Consider the following 20,835-nt stretch of genomic DNA (forward strand, 5'->3'; position numbering starts at 1 on the left):
GCCACTTTGTAACCTGGTCCATTACAGTAGTGAGTCACTGAGTCACTTTGTAACCTGGACCATTACAGTAGTGAGTCACTGAGCCACTTTGTAACCTGGACCATTACAGTAGTGAGTCGCTGAGCCACTTTGTAACCTGGACCATTACAGTAGTGAGTCACTGAGTCACTATGTAACCTGGACCATTACTGTAGTGAGTCACTGAGTCACTGAGCCACTTTGTAACCTGGACCATTACAGTAGTGAGTCACTGAGCCACTTTGTAACCTGGACCATTACAGTAGTGAGTCACTGAGCCACTTTGTAACCTGGACCATTACAGTAGTGAGTCACTTAACCACTTTGTAACCTGGTCCATTACAGTAGTGAGTCACTGAGCCACTTTGTAACCTGGACCATTACAGTAGTGAGTCACTGAGCCACTTTGTAACCTGGACCATTACAGTAGTGAGTCACTGAGCCACTTTGTAACCTGGACCATTACAGTAGTGAGTCACTGAGTCACTTTGTAACCTGGACCATTACAGTAGTGAGTCACTGAGCCACTTTGTAACCTGGACCATTACAGTAGTGAGTCACTGAGCCACTTTGTAACCTGGACCATTACAGTAGTGAGCCACTTTGTATCCTGGTCCATTACAGTAGTGGGTCACTGAGCCACTTTGTAACCTGGACCATTACAGTAGTGAGTCACTGAGCCACTTTGTAACCTGGACCATTATAGTAGTGAGTCACTGAGCCACTTTGTAACCTGGACCATTACAGTAGTGAGTCACTGAGCCACTTTGTAACCTGGACCATTACAGTAGTGAGTCACTGAGCCACTTTGTAACCTGGACCATTACAGTAGTGAGTCACTTTGTAACCTGGACCATTACAGTAGTGAGTCACTATGTAACCTGGACCATTACAGTAGTGAGTCACTGAGCCACTTTGTAACCTGGACCATTACAGTAGTGAGTCACTGAGCCACTTTGTAACCTGGTCCATTACAGTAGTGAGTCACTGAGTCACTTTGTAACCTGGACCATTACAGTAGTGAGTCACTGAGCCACTTTGTAACCTGGACCATTACAGTAGTGAGTCACTGAGCCACTTTGTAACCTGGACCATTACAGTAGTGAGTCACTGAGCCACTTTGTAACCTGGACCATTACAGTAGTGAGTCACTGAGCCACTTTGTAACCTGGACCATTACAGTAGTGAGTCACTGAGCCACTTTGTAACCTGGACCATTACAGTAGTGAGTCACTGAGCCACTTTGTAACCTGGACCATTACAGTAGTGAGTCAATGAGCCACTTTGTAACCTGGACCATTACAGTAGTGAGTCACTGAGCCACTTTGTAACCTGGACCATTGCAGTAGTGAGTCACTGAGTCACTTTGTAACCTGGACCATTACAGTAGTGAGTCACTGAGCCACTATGTATCCTGGACCATTACAGTAGTGAGTCACTGAGCCACTTTGTAACCTGGACCATTACAGTAGTGAGCCACTTTGTATCCTGGTCCATTACAGTAGTGAGTCACTGAGACACTTTGTAACCTGGACCATTACAGTAGTGAGTCACTGAGCCACTTTGTAACCTGGACCATTACAGTAGTGAGCCACTTTGTAACCTGGACCATTACAGTAGTGAGTCACTGAGCCACTTTGTACCCTAGACCATTACAGTAGTGAGCCACTTTGTAACCTGGACCATTACAGTAGTGAGTCACTGAGTCACTTTGTAACCTGGACCATTACAGTAGTGAGTCACTGAGTCACTTTGTAACCTGGACCATTACAGTAGTGAGTCACTGAGCCACTTTGTAACCTGGACCATTACAGTAGTGAGTTACCGAGCCACTTTGTAATCTGGACCATTACAGTAGTGAGTCACTGAGCCACTTTGTAACCTGGACCATTACAGTAGTGAGTCACTGAGCCACTTTGTAACCTGGACCATTACAGTAGTGAGTCAATGAGCCACTTTGTAACCTGGACCATTACAGTAGTGAGTCACTGAGCCACTTTGTAACCTGGACCATTGCAGTAGTGAGTCACTGAGTCACTTTGTAACCTGGACCATTACAGTAGTGAGTCACTGAGCCACTATGTATCCTGGACCATTACAGTAGTGAGTCACTGAGCCACTTTGTAACCTGGACCATTACAGTAGTGAGCCACTTTGTATCCTGGTCCATTACAGTAGTGAGTCACTGAGACACTTTGTAACCTGGACCATTACAGTAGTGAGTCACTGAGCCACTTTGTAACCTGGACCATTACAGTAGTGAGCCACTTTGTAACCTGGACCATTACAGTAGTGAGTCACTGAGCCACTTTGTACCCTAGACCATTACAGTAGTGAGCCACTTTGTAACCTGGACCATTACAGTAGTGAGTCACTGAGTCACTTTGTAACCTGGACCATTACAGTAGTGAGTCACTGAGTCACTTTGTAACCTGGACCATTACAGTAGTGAGTCACTGAGCCACTTTGTAACCTGGACCATTACAGTAGTGAGTTACCGAGCCACTTTGTAACCTGGACCATTACAGTAGTGAGCCACTTTGTATCCTGGTCCATTACAGTAGTGAGTCACTGAGACACTTTGTAACCTGGACCATTACAGTAGTGAGTCACTGAGCCACTTTGTAACCTGGACCATTACAGTAGTGAGTCACTGAGTCACTTTGTAACCTGGACCATTACAGTAGTGGGTCACTGAGTCACTTTGTAACCTGGACCGTTACAGTAGTGAGTCACTGAGCCATTTTGTAACCTGGACCATTACAGTAGTGAGTCACTGAGCAACTTTGTAACCTGGACCATTACAGTAGTGAGTCACTGAGCAACTTTGTAACCTGGACCATTACAGTAGTGAGTCACTGAGCCACTTTGTAACCTGGACCATTACAGTAGTGAGTCACTGAGCCACTTTGTAACCTGGACCATTACAGTAGTGAGTCACTGAGCCACTTTGTAACCTGGACCATTACAGTAGTGAGTCACTGAGCCACTTTGTAACCTGGACCATTACAATAGTTAGTCACTGAGCCACTTTGTAACCTGGACCATTACAGTAGTGAGTCACTGAGCCACTTTGTAACCTGGACCATTACAGTAGTGAGTTACTGAGCCACTTTGTAACCTGGTCCATTACAGTAGTGAGTCACTGAGCCACTTTGTAACCTGGACCATTACAGTAGTGAGTCACTGAGCCACTTTGTAACCTGGACCATTACAGTAGTGAGTCACTTAGCCACTTTGTAACCTGGACCATTACAGTAGTGAGTCACTGAGCCACTTTGTAACCTGGACCATTACAGTAGTGAGTCACTGAGCCACTTTGTAACCTGGACCATTACAGTAGTGAGTCACTGAGCCACTTTGTAACCTGGACCATTACAGTAGTGAGCCACTTTTAATCCTGGTCCATTACAGTAGTGAGTCACTAAGCCACTTTGTAACCTGGACCATTACAGTAGTGAGTCACTGAGCCACTTTGTAACCTGGACCATTACAGTAGTGAGTCACTGAGCCACTTTGTAACCTGGTCCATTACAGTAGTGTGTCACTGAGCCACTTTGTAACCTGGACCATTACAGTAGTGAGTCACTGAGCCACTTTGTAACCTGGACCATTACAGTAGTGAGTCACTGAGTCACTTTGTAACCTGGACCATTATAGTAGTGAGTCACTGAGCCACTTTGTAACCTGGACCATTACAGTAGTGAGTCACTGAGCCACTTTGTAACCTGGACCATTACAGTAGTGAGCCACTTTGTAACCTTGACCATTACAGTAGTGAGTCACTGAGCCACTTTGTACCCTAGACCATTACAGTAGTGAGCCACTGAGTCACTTTGTAACCTGGACCATTACAGTAGTGAGTCACTGAGCCACTTTGTAACCTGGACCATTACAGTAGTGAGTTACCGAGCCACTTTGTAACCTGGACCATTACAGTAGTGAGCCACTTTGTATCCTGGTCCATTACAGTAGTGAGTCACTGAGACACTTTGTAACCTGGACCATTACAGTAGTGAGTCACTGAGCCACTATGTAACCTGGACCATTACAGTAGTGAGCCACTGAGCCACTTTGTAAACCTGGACCATTACAGTAGTGAGTCACTGAGCCACTTTGTAACCTGGACCGTTACAGTAGTGAGTCTCTGAGCCACTTTGTAACCTGGACCATTACAGTAGTGAGTCACTGAGTCACTTTGTAACCTGGACCATTACAGTAGTGGGTCACTGAGTCACTTTGTAACCTGGACCGTTACAGTAGTGAGTCACTGAGCCATTTTGTAACCTGGACCATTACAGTAGTGAGTCACTGAGCAACTTTGTAACCTGGACCATTACAGTAGTGAGTCACTGAGCAACTTTGTAACCTGGACCATTACAGTAGTGAGTCACTGAGCCACTTTGTAACCTGGACCATTACAGTAGTGAGTCACTGAGCCACTTTGTAACCTGGACCATTACAGTAGTGAGTCACTGAGTCACTATGTAACCTGGACCATTACTGTAGTGAGTCACTGAGTCACTGAGCCACTTTGTAACCTGGACCATTACAGTAGTGAGTCACTGAGCCACTTTGTAACCTGGACCATTACAGTAGTGAGTCACTGAGCCACTTTGTAACCTGGACCATTACAGTAGTGAGTCACTTAACCACTTTGTAACCTGGTCCATTACAGTAGTGAGTCACTGAGCCACTTTGTAACCTGGACCATTACAGTAGTGAGTCACTGAGCCACTTTGTAACCTGGACCATTACAGTAGTGAGTCACTGAGCCACTTTGTAACCTGGACCATTACAGTAGTGAGTCACTTTGTAACCTGGACCATTACAGTAGTGAGTCACTGAGCCACTTTGTAACCTGGACCATTACAGTAGTGAGTCACTGAGCCACTTTGTAACCTGGACCATTACAGTAGTGAGCCACTTTGTATCCTGGTCCATTACAGTAGTGGGTCACTGAGCCACTTTGTAACCTGGACCATTACAGTAGTGAGTCACTGAGCCACTTTGTAACCTGGACCATTATAGTAGTGAGTCACTGAGCCACTTTGTAACCTGGACCATTACAGTAGTGAGTCACTGAGCCACTTTGTAACCTGGACCATTACAGTAGTGAGTCACTGAGCCACTTTGTAACCTGGACCATTACAGTAGTGAGTCACTTTGTAACCTGGACCATTACAGTAGTGAGTCACTATGTAACCTGGACCATTACAGTAGTGAGTCACTGAGCCACTTTGTAACCTGGACCATTACAGTAGTGAGTCACTGAGCCACTTTGTAACCTGGTCCATTACAGTAGTGAGTCACTGAGTCACTTTGTAACCTGGACCATTACAGTAGTGAGTCACTGAGCCACTTTGTAACCTGGACCATTACAGTAGTGAGTCACTGAGCCACTTTGTAACCTGGACCATTACAGTAGTGAGTCACTGAGCCACTTTGTAACCTGGACCATTACAGTAGTGAGTCACTGAGCCACTTTGTAACCTGGACCATTACAGTAGTGAGTCACTGAGCCACTTTGTAACCTGGACCATTACAGTAGTGAGTCAATGAGCCACTTTGTAACCTGGACCATTACAGTAGTGAGTCACTGAGCCACTTTGTAACCTGGACCATTGCAGTAGTGAGTCACTGAGTCACTTTGTAACCTGGACCATTACAGTAGTGAGTCACTGAGCCACTATGTATCCTGGACCATTACAGTAGTGAGTCACTGAGCCACTTTGTAACCTGGACCATTACAGTAGTGAGCCACTTTGTATCCTGGTCCATTACAGTAGTGAGTCACTGAGACACTTTGTAACCTGGACCATTACAGTAGTGAGTCACTGAGCCACTTTGTAACCTGGACCATTATAGTAGTGAGCCACTGAGCCACTTTGTAAACCTGGACCATTACAGTAGTGAGTCACTGAGCCACTTTGTAACCTGGACCGTTACAGTAGTGAGTCACTGAGCCACTTTGTAACCTGGACCATTACAGTAGTGAGTCACTGAGTCACTTTGTAACCTGGACCATTACAGTAGTGAGCCACTTTGTATCCTGGTCCATTACAGTAGTGAGTCACTGAGCCACTTTGTAACCTGGACCATTACAGTAGTGAGCCACTTTGTAACCTGGACCATTACAGTAGTGAGTCACTGAGTCACTTTGTAACCTGGACCATTAAAGTAGTGAGCCACTTTGTATCCTGGACCATTACAGTAGTGAGTCACTGAGCCACTTTGTAACCTGGACCGTTACAGTAGTGAGTCACTGAGTCACTTTGTAACCTGGACCATTACAGTAGTGAGTCACTGAGCCACTTTGTAACCTGGACCATTACAGTAGTGAGTTACTGAGCCACTTTGTAACCTGGACCATTACAGTAGTGAGTCACTGAGCCACTTTGTAACCTGGACCATTACAGTAGTGAGTCACTGAGCCACTTTGTAACCTGGACCATTACAATAGTTAGTCACTGAGCCACTTTGTAACCTGGACCATTACAGTAGTGAGTCACTGAGCCACTTTGTAACCTGGACCATTACAGTAGTGAGTTACTGAGCCACTTTGTAACCTGGTCCATTACAGTAGTGAGTCACTGAGACACTTTGTAACCTGGACCATTACAGTAGTGAGTCACTGAGCCACTTTGTAACCTGGACCATTACAGTAGTGAGTCACTTAGCCACTTTGTAACCTGGACCATTACAGTAGTGAGTCACTGAGCCACTTTGTAACCTGGACCATTACAGTAGTGAGTCACTGAGCCACTTTGTAACCTGGACCATTACAGTAGTGAGTCACTGAGACACTTTGTAACCTGGACATTACAGTAGTGAGCCACTTTTAATCCTGGTCCATTACAGTAGTGAGTCACTAAGCCACTTTGTAACCTGGACCATTACAGTAGTGAGTCACTGAGCTACTTTGTAACCTGGACCATTACAGTAGTGAGTCACTGAGCCACTTTGTAACCTGGTCCATTACAGTAGTGAGTCACTGAGCCACTTTGTAACCTGGACCATTACAGTAGTGAGTCACTGAGCCACTTTGTAACCTGGACCATTACAGTAGTGAGTCACTGAGTCACTTTGTAACCTGGACCATTATAGTAGTGAGTCACTGAGCCACTTTGTAACCTGGACCATTACAGTAGTGAGTCACTGAGCCACTTTGTAACCTGGACCATTACAGTAGTGAGCCACTTTGTAACCTTGACCATTACAGTAGTGAGTCACTGAGCCACTTTGTACCCTAGACCATTACAGTAGTGAGCCACTTTGTAACCTGGACCATTACAGTAGTGAGTCACTGAGTCACTTTGTAACCTGGACCATTACAGTAGTGAGTCACTGAGTCACTTTGTAACCTGGACCATTACAGTAGTGAGTCACTGAGCCACTTTGTAACCTGGACCATTACAGTAGTGAGTTACCGAGCCACTTTGTAACCTGGACCATTACAGTAGTGAGCCACTTTGTATCCTGGTCCATTACAGTAGTGAGTCACTGAGACACTTTGTAACCTGGACCATTACAGTAGTGAGTCACTGAGTCACTTTGTAACCTGGTCCATTACAGTAGTGAGTCACTGAGCCACTATGTAACCTGGACCATTACAGTAGTGAGCCACTGAGCCACTTTGTAAACCTGGACCATTACAGTAGTGAGTCACTGAGCCACTTTGTAACCTGGACCGTTACAGTAGTGAGTCACTGAGCCACTTTGTAACCTGGACCATTACAGTAGTGAGTCACTGAGTCACTTTGTAACCTGGACCATTACAGTAGTGGGTCACTGAGTCACTTTGTAACCTGGACCGTTACAGTAGTGAGTCACTGAGCCATTTTGTAACCTGGACCATTACAGTAGTGAGTCACTGAGCAACTTTGTAACCTGGACCATTACAGTAGTGAGTCACTGAGCAACTTTGTAACCTGGACCATTACAGTAGTGAGTCACTGAGTCACTTTGTAACCTGGACCATTACAGTAGTGAGTCACTGAGCCACTTTGTAACCTGGACCATTACAGTAGTGAGTCACTGAGCCACTTTGTAACCTGGACCATTACAGTAGTGAGTCACTGAGTCACTTTGTAACCTGGACCATTACAGTAGTGAGTCACTTTGTAACCTGGACCATTACAGTAGTGAGTCACTGAGTCACTTTGTAACCTGGACCATTACAGTAGTGAGTCACTGAGTCACTTTGTAACCTGGACCATTACAGTAGTGAGCCACTTTGTAACCTGGACCATTACAGCAGTGAGTCACTGAGTCACTTTGTAACCTGGACCATTACAGTAGTGAGTCACTTTGTAACCTGGACCATTACAGTAGTGAGTCACTGAGTCACTTTGTAACCTGGACCATTACAGTAGTGAGTCACTGAGTCACTTTGTAACCTGGACCATTAAAGTAGTGAGTCACTGAGCCACTTGGTAACCTGGACCATTACAGTAGTGAGTCACTTTGTAACCTGGACCATTACAGTAGTGAGTCACTGAGCCACTTTGTAACCTGGACCATTACAGTAGTGAGTCACTGAGCCACTTTGTAACCTGGACCATTACAGTAGTGAGTCCTGAGCCACTTTGTAACCTGGACCATTACAATAGTGAGCCACTTTGTAACCTGGACCATTACAGTAGTGAGTCACTGAGTCACTTTGTAACCTGGACCATTACAGTAGTGAGTCACTTTGTAACCTGGACCATTACAGTAGTGAGTCACTGAGTCACTTTGTAACCTGGACCATTACAGTAGTGAGTCACTGAGTCACTTTGTAACCTGGACCATTACAGTAGTGAGCCACTTTGTAACCTGGACCATTACAGCAGTGAGTCACTGAGTCACTTTGTAACCTGGACCATTACAGTAGTGAGTCACTTTGTAACCTGGACCATTACAGTAGTGAGTCACTGAGTCACTTTGTAACCTGGACCATTACAGTACTGAGTCACTTTGTAACCTGGACCATTAAAGTAGTGAGTCACTGAGCCACTTGGTAACCTGGACCATTACAGTAGTGAGTCACTTTGTAACCTGGACCATTACAGTAGTGAGTCACTGAGCCACTTTGTAACCTGGACCATTACAGTAGTGGGTCACTGAGTCACTTTGTAACCTGGACCATTACAGTAGTGAGTCACTGAGTCACTTTGTAACCTGGACCATTACAGTAGTGAGTCACTTTGTAACCTGGACCATTACAGTAGTGAGTCACTGAGTCACTTTGTAACCTGGACCATTACAGTAGTGAGTCACTGAGCCACTTTGTACCCTGGACCATTACAGTAGTGAGTCACTGAGCCACTTTGTACCCTGGACCATTACAGTAGTGAGTCACTGAGCCACTTTGTAACCTGGACCATTACAGTAGTGAGTCACTGAGTCACTTTGTAACCTGGACCATTACAGTAGTGAGTCACTGAGCCACTTTGTACCCTGGACCATTACAGTAGTGAGTCACTGAGCCACTTTGTAACCTGGACCATTACAGTAGTGAGTCACTGAGCCACTTTGTAACCTGGACTATTACAGTAGTGGGTCACTGAGTCACTTTGTAACCTGGACCATTACAGTAGTGAGTCACTGAGCCACTTTGTAACCTGGACCATTACAGTAGTGAGTCACTGAGCCACTTTGTAACCTGGACCATTACAGTAGTGAGTCACTGAGTCACTTTGTAACCTGGACCATTACAGTAGTGAGTCACTTTGTAACCTGGACCATTACAGTAGTGAGTCACTGAGGCACTTTGTAACCTTGACCATTACAGTAGTGAGTCACTGAGCCACTTTGTAACCTGGACCATTACAGTAGTGAGTCACTGAGGCACTTTGTAACCTGGACATTACAGTAGTGAGTTCTTGTGCAGCTTGTTGTTTGCTCTTTGCACATATATCACTGTATCATCTGCATACATTTGAACTACAGACCCAGTACAGACAGAAGGCAGATCATTAATGTACGGGCTGAACTACAGACCCAGTACAGACAGAAGCCAGATCATTATTGTACAGGCTGAACTACAGACCCAGTACAGACAGAAGCCAGATCATTATTGTACAGGCTGAACTACAGACCCAGTACAGACAGAAGGCAGATCATTAATGTACAGGCTGAACTACAGACCCAGTACAGACAGAAGGCAGATCATTAATGTACAGGCTGAACTACAGACCCAGTACAGACAGAAGGCAGATCATTATTGTACAGGCTGAACTACAGACAGAAGGCAGATCGTTAATGTACAGGCTGAACTACAGACAGAAGGCAGATCGTTAATGTACAGGCTGAACTACAGACAGAAGGCAGATCGTTAATGTACAGGCTGAACTACAGACAGAAGGCAGATCATTAATGTACAGGCTGAACTACAGACAGAAGGCAGATCATTAATGTACAGGCTGAACTACAGACAGAAGGCAGATCATTAATGTACAGGCTGAACTACAGACAGAAGGCAGATCATTAATGTACAGGCTGAACTACAGACAGAAGGCAGATCGTTAATGTACAGGCTGAACAGGAGGGGCCCCAGTACTGACCCTTGGGGCACGCCCACATCATAGCTAAGAGTGGGGCGACAGCTCATTGCTCACTCTGACACACTGAGTTCTGCCTTCGAGGTAGGATTTCATCCATCTCAAGGCATCGGGGGGAGTTGAACTTGGACAACCTGATGGTTAATCTGTATCAAAAGCCTTCCGTAGGTCCAGAAAACACAGCCTCAACATCGCCCCCTTTGTCCATCTTGGACTTGACATGTTCCTGAGGAAAGCAGTGTATGGTGTAATTGACAATATGAGTTATAATACCAATGTATTGATTATGTTAATGTTTACAGGAAAGCATCTTTCCCCGCTCTATACTCTTACTAAAGTCTCCTGTGTTGTCACCTGTGTCCCCGCTCTCAGAGAGACCCAAGTCTAAAGACGGAGACACCGTGGTGTACAGGCTGAAGGACTGGCCGTCAGGAGAGGAGTTCATGGCCCTGATGCCTTCCAGGTAGGTCAACTCATCATAGCCATAACCATGGGGATTCTGCACCGTCTACTGGTGTGTCTGGGCAGTAGGTCCAGTAGGTCCAGTAGGTCCAGGTCAACTCATCATAGCCATAACCATGGGGATTCTGCACCGTCTACTGGTGTGTCTGGGCAGTAGGTCCAGTAGGTCCAGGTCAACTCATCATAGCCATAACCATGGGGATTCTGCACCGTCTACTGGTGTGTCTGGGCAGTAGGTCCAGTAGGTTCAGTAGGTCCAGTAGGTCCAGGTCAACTCATCATAGCCATAACCATGGGGATTCTGCACCGTCTACTGGTGTGTCTGGGCAGTAGGTCCAGTAGGTCCAGGTCAACTCATCATAGCCATAACCATGGGGATTCTCCACCGTCTACTGGTGTGTCTGGGCAGTAGGTCCAGTAGGTCCAGTAGGTCCAGGTCAACTCATCATAGCCATAACCATGGGGATTCTGCACCGTCTACTGGTGTGTCTGGGCAGTAGGTCCAGTAGGTCCAGTAGGTCCAGGTCAACTCATCATAGCCATAACCATGGGGATTCTGCACCGTCTACTGGTGTGTCTGGGCAGTAGGTCCAGTAGGTCCAGTAGGTCCAGGTCAACTCATCATAGCCATAACCATGGGGATTCTGCACCGTCTACTGGTGTCTGGGCAGTAGGTCCAGTAGGTCCAGTAGGTCCAGGTCAACTCATCATAGCCATAACCATGGGGATTCTCCACCGTCTACTGGTGTGTCTGGGCAGTAGGTCCAGTAGGTCCATTAGGTCCAGGTCAACTCATCATAGCCATAACCATGGGGATTCTGCACCGTCTACTGGTGTGTCTGGGCAGTAGGTCCAGTAGGTCCAGGTCAACTCATCATAGCCATAACCATGGGGATTCTGCACCGTCTACTGGTGTGTCTGGGCAGTAGGTCCAGTAGGTCCATTAGGTCCAGGTCAACTCATCACAGCCATAACCATGGGGATTCTGCACCGTCTACTGGTGTGTCTGGGCAGTAGGTCCAGTAGGTCCAGTAGGTCCAGGTCAACTCATCATAGCCATAACCATGGGGATTCTGCACCGTGTACTGGTGTGTCTGGGCAGTAGGTCCAGTAGATCCAGTAGGTCCAGTAGGTCCAGGTCAACTCATCATAGCCATAACCATGGGGATTCTGCACCGTCTACTGGTGTGTCTGGGCAGTAGATCCAGTAGGTCCAGTAGGTCCAGGTCAACTCTTCACAGCCATAACCATGGGGATTCTGCACCGTCTACTGGTGTGTCTGGGCAGTAGGTCCAGTAGGTCCAGTAGGTCCAGTAGGTCCAGGTCAACTCATCATAGCCATAACCATGGGGATTCTGCACCGTCTACTGGTGTGTCTGGGCAGTAGGTCCAGTAGGTCCAGGTCAACTCATCATAGCCATAACCATGGGGATTCTGCACCGTCTACTGGTGTGTCTGGGCAGTAGGTCCAGTAGGTCCAGGTCAACTCATCATAGCCATAACCATGGGGATTCTCCACCGTCTACTGGTGTGTCTGGGCAGTAGGTCCAGTAGGTCCAGTAGGTCCAGGTCAACTCATCATAGCCATAACCATGGGGATTCTGCACCGTCTACTGGTGTGTCTGGGCAGTAGGTCCAGTAGGTCCAGTAGGTCCAGGTCAACTCATCATAGCCATAACCATGGGGATTCTGCACCGTCTACTGGTGTGTCTGGGCAGTAGGTCCAGTAGGTCCAGTAGGTCCAGGTCAACTCATCATAGCCATAACCATGGGGATTCTGCACCGTCTACTGGTGTCTGGGCAGTAGGTCCAGTAGGTCCAGTAGGTCCAGGTCAACTCATCATAGCCATAACCATGGGGATTCTCCACCGTCTACTGGTGTGTCTGGGCAGTAGGTCCAGTAGGTCCATTAGGTCCAGGTCAACTCATCATAGCCATAACCATGGGGATTCTGCACCGTCTACTGGTGTGTCTGGGCAGTAGGTCCAGTAGGTCCAGGTCAACTCATCATAGCCATAACCATGGGGATTCTGCACCGTCTACTGGTGTGTCTGGGCAGTAGGTCCAGTAGGTCCATTAGGTCCAGGTCAACTCATCACAGCCATAACCATGGGGATTCTGCACCGTCTACTGGTGTGTCTGGGCAGTAGGTCCAGTAGGTCCAGTAGGTCCAGGTCAACTCATCATAGCCATAACCATGGGGATTCTGCACCGTGTACTGGTGTGTCTGGGCAGTAGGTCCAGTAGATCCAGTAGGTCCAGTAGGTCCAGGTCAACTCATCATAGCCATAACCATGGGGATTCTGCACCGTCTACTGGTGTGTCTGGGCAGTAGATCCAGTAGGTCCAGTAGGTCCAGGTCAACTCTTCACAGCCATAACCATGGGGATTCTGCACCGTCTACTGGTGTGTCTGGGCAGTAGGTCCAGTAGGTCCAGTAGGTCCAGTAGGTCCAGGTCAACTCATCATAGCCATAACCATGGGGATTCTGCACCGTGTACTGGTTTGTCTGGGCAGTAGATCTAGTAGATCCAGCTATATAACACTGTCTAGTAGATCCAGCTATATAACACTGTCTAGTAGATCTAGTAGATCCAGCTATATAACACTGTCTAGTAGATCCAGCTATATAACACTGTCTAGTAGATCCAGTAGATCCAGCTATATAACACTGTCTAGTAGATCCAGCTATATAACACTGTCTAGTAGATCCAGTAGATCAGCTATATAACACTGTCTAGTAGATCTAGTAGATCCAGCTATATAACACTGTGTAGTAGATCCAGTTGATCCAGCTATATAATACTGTCTAGTAGATCCAGCTATATAACACGGTCTAGTAGATCCAGCTATATAACACTGTCTAGTAGATCCAGTAGATCCAGCTATAAAACACTGTCTAGTAGATCCAGCTATATAACACTGTCTAGTAGATCCAGCTATATAACACTGTCTAGTAGATCCAGCTATATAACACTGTCTAGTAGATCCAGCTATATAACACTGTCTAGTAGATCCAGTAGATCCAGCTATTTAACACTGTCTAGTAGATCCAGCTATATAACACTGTCTAGTAGATCCAGCTATATAACACTGTCTAGTAGATCCGGTAGATCCAGCTATATAACACTGTCTAGTAGATCCAGCTATATAACACTGTCTAGTAGATCCAGCTATATAACACTGTCTAGTAGATCCAGTAGATCCAGCTATATAACACTGTCTAGTAGATCCAGTAGATCCAGCTATTTAACACTGTCTAGTAGATCCAGTAGATCCAGCTATATAACACTGTCTAGTAGATCCAGCTATATAACACTGTCTAGTAGATCCAGATATATAACACTGTCTAGTAGATCCAGTAGATCCAGCTATATAATACTGTCTAGTAGATCCAGCTATATAACACTGTCTAGTAGATCCAGTAGATCCAGCTATATAACACTGTCTAGTAGATCCAGCTATATAACACTGTCTAGTAGATCCAGCTATATAACACTGTCTAGTAGATCCAGCTATATAACACTGTCTAGTAGATCCAGTAGATCCAGCTATTTAACACTGTCTAGTAGATCCAGCTATATAACACTGTCTAGTAGATCCAGCTATATAACACTGTCTAGTAGATCCGGTAGATCCAGCTATATAACACTGTCTAGTAGATCCAGCTATATAACACTGTCTAGTAGATCCAGCTATATAACACTGTCTAGTAGATCCAGTAGATCCAGCTATATAACACTGTCTAGTAGATCCAGTAGATCCAGCTATATAACACTGTCTAGTAGATCCAGTAGATCCAGCTATTTAACACTGTCTAGTAGATCCAGTAGATCCAGCTATTTAACACTGTCTAGTAGATCCAGCTATTTAACACTGTCTAGTAGATCCAGCTATATAACACTGTCTAGTAGATCCAGCTATTTAACACTGTCTAGTAGATCCGGTATATCCAGCTATATAACACTGTCTAGTAGATCCAGCTATATAACACTGTCTAGTAGATCCAGCTATATAACACTGTGTAGTAGATCCAGTTGATCCAGCTATATAACACTGTCTAGTAGATCCAGCTATATAACACTGTCTAGTAGATCCAGCTATATAACACTGTCTAGTAGATCCAGTAGATCCAGCTATATAACACTGTCTAGTAGATCCAGCTAAATAACGCTGTCTAGTAGATCCAGTAGATCCAGCTATATAACACTGTCTAGTAGATCCAGCTATATAACACTGTCTAGTAGATCCAGCTATATAACACTGTCTAGTAGATCCAGCTATATAACACTGTCTAGTAGATCCAGCTATATAACACTGTCTAGTAGATCCAGTAGATCCAGCTATATAACACTGTCTAGTAGATCCAGCTATATACGCAGACGACACTATTCTGTATACTTCTGGCCCTTCTTTTGACACTGTGTTAACAACCCTCCAGGCGAGCTTCAATGCCATACAACTCTCCTTCTGTGGCCTCCAACTGCTCTTAAATACAAGTAAAACCAAATGCATGCTCTTCAACCGATCGCTGCCTGCACCTACCCGCCTGTCCAACATCACTACTTTGGACGGCTCTGACTTAGAATATGTGGACAACTACAAATACCTAGGTGTCTGGTTAGACTGTAAACTCTCCTTCCAGACCCACATCAAACATCTCCAATCCAAAGTTAAATCTAGAATTGGCTTCCTATTTCGCAACAAAGCATCCTTCACTCATGCTGCCAAACATACCCTTGTAAAACTGACCATCCTACCAATCCTCGACTTCGGTGATGTCATTTACAAAATAGCCTCCAAAACCCTACTCAATAAATTGGATGCAGTCTATCACAGTGCCATCCGTTTTGTCACCAAAGCCCCATATACTACCCACCACTGCGACCTGTACACTCTCGTTGGCTGGCCCTCGCTTCATACTCGTCGCCAAACCCACTGGTTCCAGGTCATCTACAAGACCCTGCTAGGTAAAGTCCCCCCTTATCTCAGCTCGCTGGTCACCATAGCAGCACCTACCTGTAGCACGCGCTCCAGCAGGTATATCTCTCTAGTCACCCCCAAAACCAATTCTTCCTTTGGACGCCTCTCCTTCCAGTTCTCTGCTGCCAATGACTGGAACGAACTACAAAAATCTCTGAAACTGGAAACACCTATCTCCCTCACTAGCTTTAAGCACCAGCTGTCAGAGCAGCTCATAGATTACTGCACCTGTACATAGCCCATCTATAATTTAGCCCAAACAACTACCTCTTTACCTACTGTATTTATTTATTAATTTATTTTGCTCCTTTGCACCCCATTATTTCTGTCTCTACTTTGCACTTTCTTCCAATGCAAACCAACCATTCCAGTGTTTTTTAGTTTTTATTTTATTTGCTGTGTTGTACTCACTTCGCCCCCATGGCCTTTTTATATTTTATTTATTTATACATATATCTGTTTGCCTTCACCTCCCTTATCTCACCTCACTTGCTCACATTGTATATAGACTTATTTTTTTTCACTGTATTATTGACTGTATGTTTGTTTTTACTCCATGTGTAACTATGTGTTGTTGTATGTGTCGAACTGCTTTGCTTTATCTTGGCCAGGTCGCAATTGTAAATGAGAACGTGTTCTCAATTTGCCTACCTGGTTAAATAAAGGTTAAATAAAAATAAATAAATAAATAAATATAACACTGTCTAGTAGATCCAGCTATATAACACTGTCTAGTAGATCCAGCTATATAACACTGTCTTGTAGATCCAGCTATATAACACTGTCTAGTAGATCCAGTTGATCCAGCTATATAACACTGTCTTGTAGATCCAGCTATATAACACTGTCTAGTAGATCCAGTAGATCCAGCTATATAACACTGTCTTGTAGATCCAGCTATATAACACTGTCTAGTAGATCCAGCTATATAACACTGTCTAGTAGATCCAGCTATATAACACTGTCTAGTAGATCCAGTTGATCCAGCTATATAACACTGTCTAGTAGATCCAGCTATATAACACTGTCTAGTAGATCCAGTAGATCCAGCTATATAACACTGTCTAATAGATCCAGCTATATAACACTGTCTAGTAGATCCAGCTATATAACACTGTCTAGTAGATCCAGCTATATAACACTGTCTAGTAGATCCAGTAGATCCAGCTATATAACACTGTCTAGTAGATCCAGCTAAATAACACTGTCTAGTAGATCCAGCTATATAACACTGTCTAGTAGATCCAGTAGATCCAGCTATATAACACTGTCTAGTAGATCCAGCTAAATAACACTGTCTAGTAGATCCAGCTATATAACACTGTCTAGTAGATCCAGTAGATCCAGCTATATAACACTGTCTAGTAGATCCAGCTATATAACACTGTCTAGTAGATCCAGCTATATAACACTGTCTAGTAGATCCAGCTATATAACACTGTCTAGTAGATCCAGCTATATAACATTCTCTCTCGCTGTTTTCTCTGTCTGTGTGTGTGTGTGTGTGTGTGTGTGTGTGTGTGTGTGTGTGTGTGTGTGTGTGTGTGTGTGTGTGTGTGTGTGTAGGTATGATGACCTGATGAGGAATCTGCCCCTGCCTGAGTATTGTGACCCTGAAGGGAACCTGAACCTGGCCTCTCATCTCCCCAGCTTCTTCGTACGCCCAGACCTCGGACCACGCCTCTGCTGTGCATATGGTACGAGCGTTCACTTAACATCGACCAGGTCTGTCAATGAACGGGCCTCAGGTCACTGTCAATGAACAGGTCTCAGGTCACTGTCAATGAACGGGCCTCAGGTCACTGTCAATGAACGGGCCTCAGGTCACTGTCAGTGAACGGGCCTCGGGTCACTGTCAATGAACGGGCCTCAGGTCTCAGGTCACTGTCAATGAACGGGCCTCAGGTCTCAGGTCACTGTCAATGAACGGGCCTCAGGTCACTGTCAATGAACGGGCCTCAGGTCACTGTCAATGAACGGGCCTCAGGTCTCAGGTCACTGTCAGTGAACGGGCCTCAGGTCACTGTCAATGAACGGGCCTCAGGTCACTGTCAATGAACGGGCCTCAGGTCACTGTCAATGAACGGGCCTCAGGTCACTGTCAATGAACGGGCCTCAGGTCACTGTCAGTGAACGGGCCTCGGGTCACTGTCAATGAACGGGCCTCAGGTCACTGTCAATGAACGGGCCTCGGGTCACTGTCAATGAACGGGCCTCAGGTCACTGTCAATGAACGGGCCTCAGGTCACTGTCAGTGAACGGGCCTCGGGTCACTGTCAATGAACGGGCCTCAGGTCACTGTCAATGAACGGGCCTCAGGTCACTGTCAGTGAACGGGCCTCAGGTCACTGTCAGTGAACGGGCCTCAGGTCACTGTCAGTGAACGGGCCTCGGGTCACTGTCAGTGAACGGGCCTCGGGTCACTGTCAGTGAACGGGCCTCGGGTCACTGTCAATGAACGGGCCTCGGGTCACTGTCAATGAACGGGTCTCGGGTCACTGTCAATGAACGGGCCTCAGGTCACTGTCAATGAACGGGCCTCAGGTCACTGTCAGTGAACGGGCCTCGGGTCACTGTCAATGAACGGGCCTCAGGTCACTGTCAGTGAACGGGCCTCAGGTCTCAGGTCACTGTCAGTGAACGGGCCTCAGGTCACTGTCAATGAACAGGCCTCAGGTCTCAGGTCACTGTCAATGAACGGGCCTCAGGTCACTGTCAGTGAACGGGCCTCAGGTCACTGTCAGTGAACGGGCCTCAGGTCTCAAGTCACTGTCAATATGTGATAGAGGTCAGATGATCTCCTGAAGCCTTGAACACCCATCAACAACATGAACGCTGGAATTCAAATGAAAGCCAGACATGTAGTTTAGTCTGAGTTATCTACTGATAGAGGTCAGATGATCTCCCCATCAACAACATGCTGAAGCCTCCTCCTCTCTCACTGTAGGAGTGGCAGCGTCTCAGGAGCAGGACTTCGGGACCGCTAACCTCCACATGGAGGTCTCTGACATCGTCTCTGTCCTGGTGTACGTGGGAGTGGCCAAGGGGAACGGAGTCCTGTCCAAGACGGGTAAGAAACGAACCAACCCTGAGCCCTGGGCTGTGCTCTGTATAGTCAATAGATAACCAACCCTGAACCCTGGGCTGTGCTCTGTATAGTCAATAGATAACCAACCCTGGGCTGTGCTCTGTATAGTCAATAGATAACCAACCCTGAGCCCTGGGCTGTGCTCTGTATAGTCAATAGATAACCAACCCTGGGCTGTGCTCTGTATAGTCAATAGATAACTAACCCTGAGCCCTGGGCTGTGCTCTGTATAGTCACTAGATAACCAACCCTGGGCTGTGCTCTGTATAGTCACTAGATAACCAACCCTGAGCCCTGGGCTGTGCTCTGTATAGTCACTAGATAACCAACCCTGAACCCTGGGCTGTGCTCTGTATAGTCAATAGATAACCAACCCTGAACCCTGGGCTGTGCTCTGTATAGTCACTAGATAACCAACCCTGGGCTGTGCTCTGTATAGTCAATAGATAACCAACCCTGAGCCCTGGGCTGTGCTCTGTATAGTCAATAGATAACCAACCCTGAGCCCTAGACTGTGCTCTGTATAGTCAATAGATAACCAACCCTGAACCCTGGGCTGTGCTCGGTATAGTCAATAGATAACCAACCCTGAACCCTGGGCTGTGCTCTGTATAGTCACTAGATAACCAACCCTGGGCTGTGCTCTGTATAGTCAATAGATAACCAACCCTGGGCTGTGCTCTGTATAGTCAATAGATAACCAACCCTGAACCCTGGGCTGTGCTCTGTATAGTCAATAGATAACCATCACTATTCATTAGACAGACAGTCTCTCTCCTCATCACTATTCATTAGACAGACAGTCTCTTTCCTCATCACTATTCATTAGACAGTCTCTTTCCTCATCACTATTCATTAGACAGTCTCTTTCCTCATCACTATTCATTAGACAGACAGTCTCTTTCCTCATCACTATTCATTAGACAGACAGACTCTCTCCTCATCACTATTCATTAGACAGACAGACTCTCTCCTCATCACTATTCATTAGACAGACAGACTCTCCTCATCACTATTCATTAGACAGACAGTCTCTCTCCTCATCACTATTCATTAGACAGACAGACAGACAGACTCTCTCCTCATCACTATTCATTAGACAGACAGTCTCTCTCCTCATCACTATTCATTAGACAGACAGTCTCTCCTCATCACTATTCATTAGACAGACAGACTCTCTCCTCATCACTTCATTAGACAGACAGTCTCTTTCCTCATCACTATTCATTAGACAGTCTCTTTCCTCATCACTATTCATTAGACAGACAGACTCTTTCCTCATCACTATTCATTAAACAGTCTCTTTCCTCATCACTATTCATTAGACAGACAGTCTCTCTCCTCATCACTATTCATTAGACAGACAGTCTCTCCTCATCACTATTCATTAGACAGACAGTCTCTCTCCTCATCACTATTAATTAGACAGACAAACTCTCTCCTCATCACTATTCATTAGACAGACAGTCTCTTTCCTCATCACTATTCATTAGACAGACAGACTCTCTCCTCATCACTATTCATTAGACAGACAGTCTCTCTCCTCATCACTATTCATTAGACAGACAGACTCTCTCCTCATCACTATTCATTAGACAGACAGTCTCTCTCCTCATCACTATTCATTAGACAGACAGTCTCTCTCCTCATCACTATTCATTAGACAGACAGTCTCTCTCCTCATCACTATTCATTAGACAGACAGTCTCTCTCCTCATCACTATTCATTAGACAGACAGA

At 45.8% G+C, this 20,835-nt stretch overlaps 1 protein-coding gene across 1 annotated transcript in view; it reads left to right on the top strand.

Annotated features, from left to right (window-relative positions):
- Nucleotides 1–20,835, top strand: part of jmjd1cb (jumonji domain containing 1Cb) — a 341,652-nt gene that overhangs the window by 297,327 nt on the left and 23,490 nt on the right. The window contains exons 23-25 of the mRNA XM_055936592.1: nucleotides 10,935–11,025; nucleotides 17,574–17,704; nucleotides 18,955–19,077. Of these exons, the coding sequence (XP_055792567.1) occupies nucleotides 10,935–11,025; nucleotides 17,574–17,704; nucleotides 18,955–19,077 (345 nt within the window). The remainder of the gene's footprint in view (nucleotides 1–10,934; nucleotides 11,026–17,573; nucleotides 17,705–18,954; nucleotides 19,078–20,835) is intronic.

The sequence above is a fragment of the Salvelinus fontinalis genome, chromosome 1 (assembly GCF_029448725.1).
Source record: "Salvelinus fontinalis isolate EN_2023a chromosome 1, ASM2944872v1, whole genome shotgun sequence".
NCBI lineage: Eukaryota > Metazoa > Chordata > Actinopteri > Salmoniformes > Salmonidae > Salvelinus > Salvelinus fontinalis.